At 40.9% G+C, this 1,492-nt stretch overlaps 1 protein-coding gene across 1 annotated transcript; it reads right to left on the reverse strand.

Annotated features, from left to right (window-relative positions):
• Nucleotides 1–209: 209 nt before the first annotated feature.
• LOC107125198 (zinc finger FYVE domain-containing protein 26-like) lies at nt 210–930 on the reverse strand (the record flags this gene model as incomplete). Its single annotated transcript, XM_015428645.1, has 2 exons — nt 210–407; nt 712–930. Coding segments are annotated over 2 exons (417 nt in total), but the record flags the coding sequence as incomplete, so codon positions are not given.
• Nucleotides 931–1,492: the final 562 nt, after the last annotated feature.

A 1,492-nucleotide genomic window follows, 5' to 3' on the forward strand; every position in this document is an offset into this window, starting at 1 on the left:
TTTTTTTTTTTTTGCACATAGAGAAAAGTTTCATATAATTCTGTCAAATAAATAAGTATACTAAGTTGTATTTATACTAATTTGAAAACAAAGAGTTTGGGGGAAAACTAACTTTGCCAGAAACCAAATTCAAATCCCTGTGAACTACTGTAATGAAGTGCAATGTTGAATATTATAGCAATACAAGTATATCAGCTCCAGACTTGGACCTTCATAAACTGCTGCAATTCATATAGAATATGGAAATAATTCTTCTTCTGCAAGTGCTTGCAAGCTGCAATCAGGTAAATGCCCCAGCTGTCTAGGCCTGGATCAATGGTCTCCAGCAAGTTCTCCAGCATGTGAAGCTTTCCACTTTTATAGCTTGGGACAAAGATCCCTTCAATGAACACTTCCTGTGGGCTCTCCTAGAACAGCGGGGAGAGGAAAAAAAGATACATTTAGAGAGTTGCATACTATACATAGGGACACAGTGAAACGAATAAAGCTTTACCTATGACAATATCCAGAGGTTTGCCCCTTTTGCTGCTAGTATCTGGGGAAAGCATATAGATGGACAGAAACAAATTGCTCCACCAAGGTAATGCAAGGGATTCTACAGCTACGGGTCAGCGTTTTATACTGGACTAGTCCTTAGAGATGCTCCGCACGCAGCCTGCTGACCACATACATGCTTGCAAGGCAGCAGGCATAACAAGCTGCATGACTCACCTTGTTTAACAAGTGCAGTAGTGCTTCCCGCATGCAGCCATGCCTCATATAAAAACTAATGATTGCTAGATTGGTGCCATAATTGTGTAAATAAAAGAGGCACTCTTGATAGTAGCTGTTATGCTGGATCTTCCCCTCAGGTATCATATCCAGACACAGGCTTCGTGTCCTCAGCACTGTTTCCAGTTCCCTCAATGTGGCAAAGTAGTCATCATCCTGCTATTAAGGCAGACAAGAAAAGGCAGACAAGAAGAGAGTGCTATCTAGAAACGAAGGAGACAGACTATCCTTCACAGCCCAGTTTCTAATATATGGGCAACATCCACCATCAAATAAGCCCCCAGGCTCTCAAGTGTGGTGTAAATGAACACAGGCAAGGAAAGCGTTGAACTGCAAAATTTCAAGTTTCAATTTGGTACCGAGCTGGGTCTATACTATAGCAATGCATAGTGCATGATATTGTCACTATCACGTTAAATTAATGGCAGCAACGGTGCTATTTACAAGTAGCAGGTTACAACTACTATCCAGATATTGTGGGATGTTTACAGAAGCTCTGTAGGTGAATGTACAGCAAGCACTGCAGCAGGTTGGTCAATAAAGAAATTGGGATTTTTACAGCTCGTTTGAAAAGCCATCTGTTTTTGTGTCAGGATTCAACAGGGCTGCAGCAGACCAGGAGCTTGTTCAAATATTACATGCCTGAGTACATTCAGACTGGCATTTTACTCCATATCAAAATCATATTTATTCCAATGTCTTCCATCTCTTTACTATAGCT

Source organism: Gekko japonicus, unplaced genomic scaffold (genome assembly GCF_001447785.1).
Source record: "Gekko japonicus isolate JY-2015 unplaced genomic scaffold, Gekko_japonicus_V1.1 scaffold23581, whole genome shotgun sequence".
Taxonomy (NCBI): Eukaryota; Metazoa; Chordata; class Lepidosauria; order Squamata; family Gekkonidae; genus Gekko; species Gekko japonicus.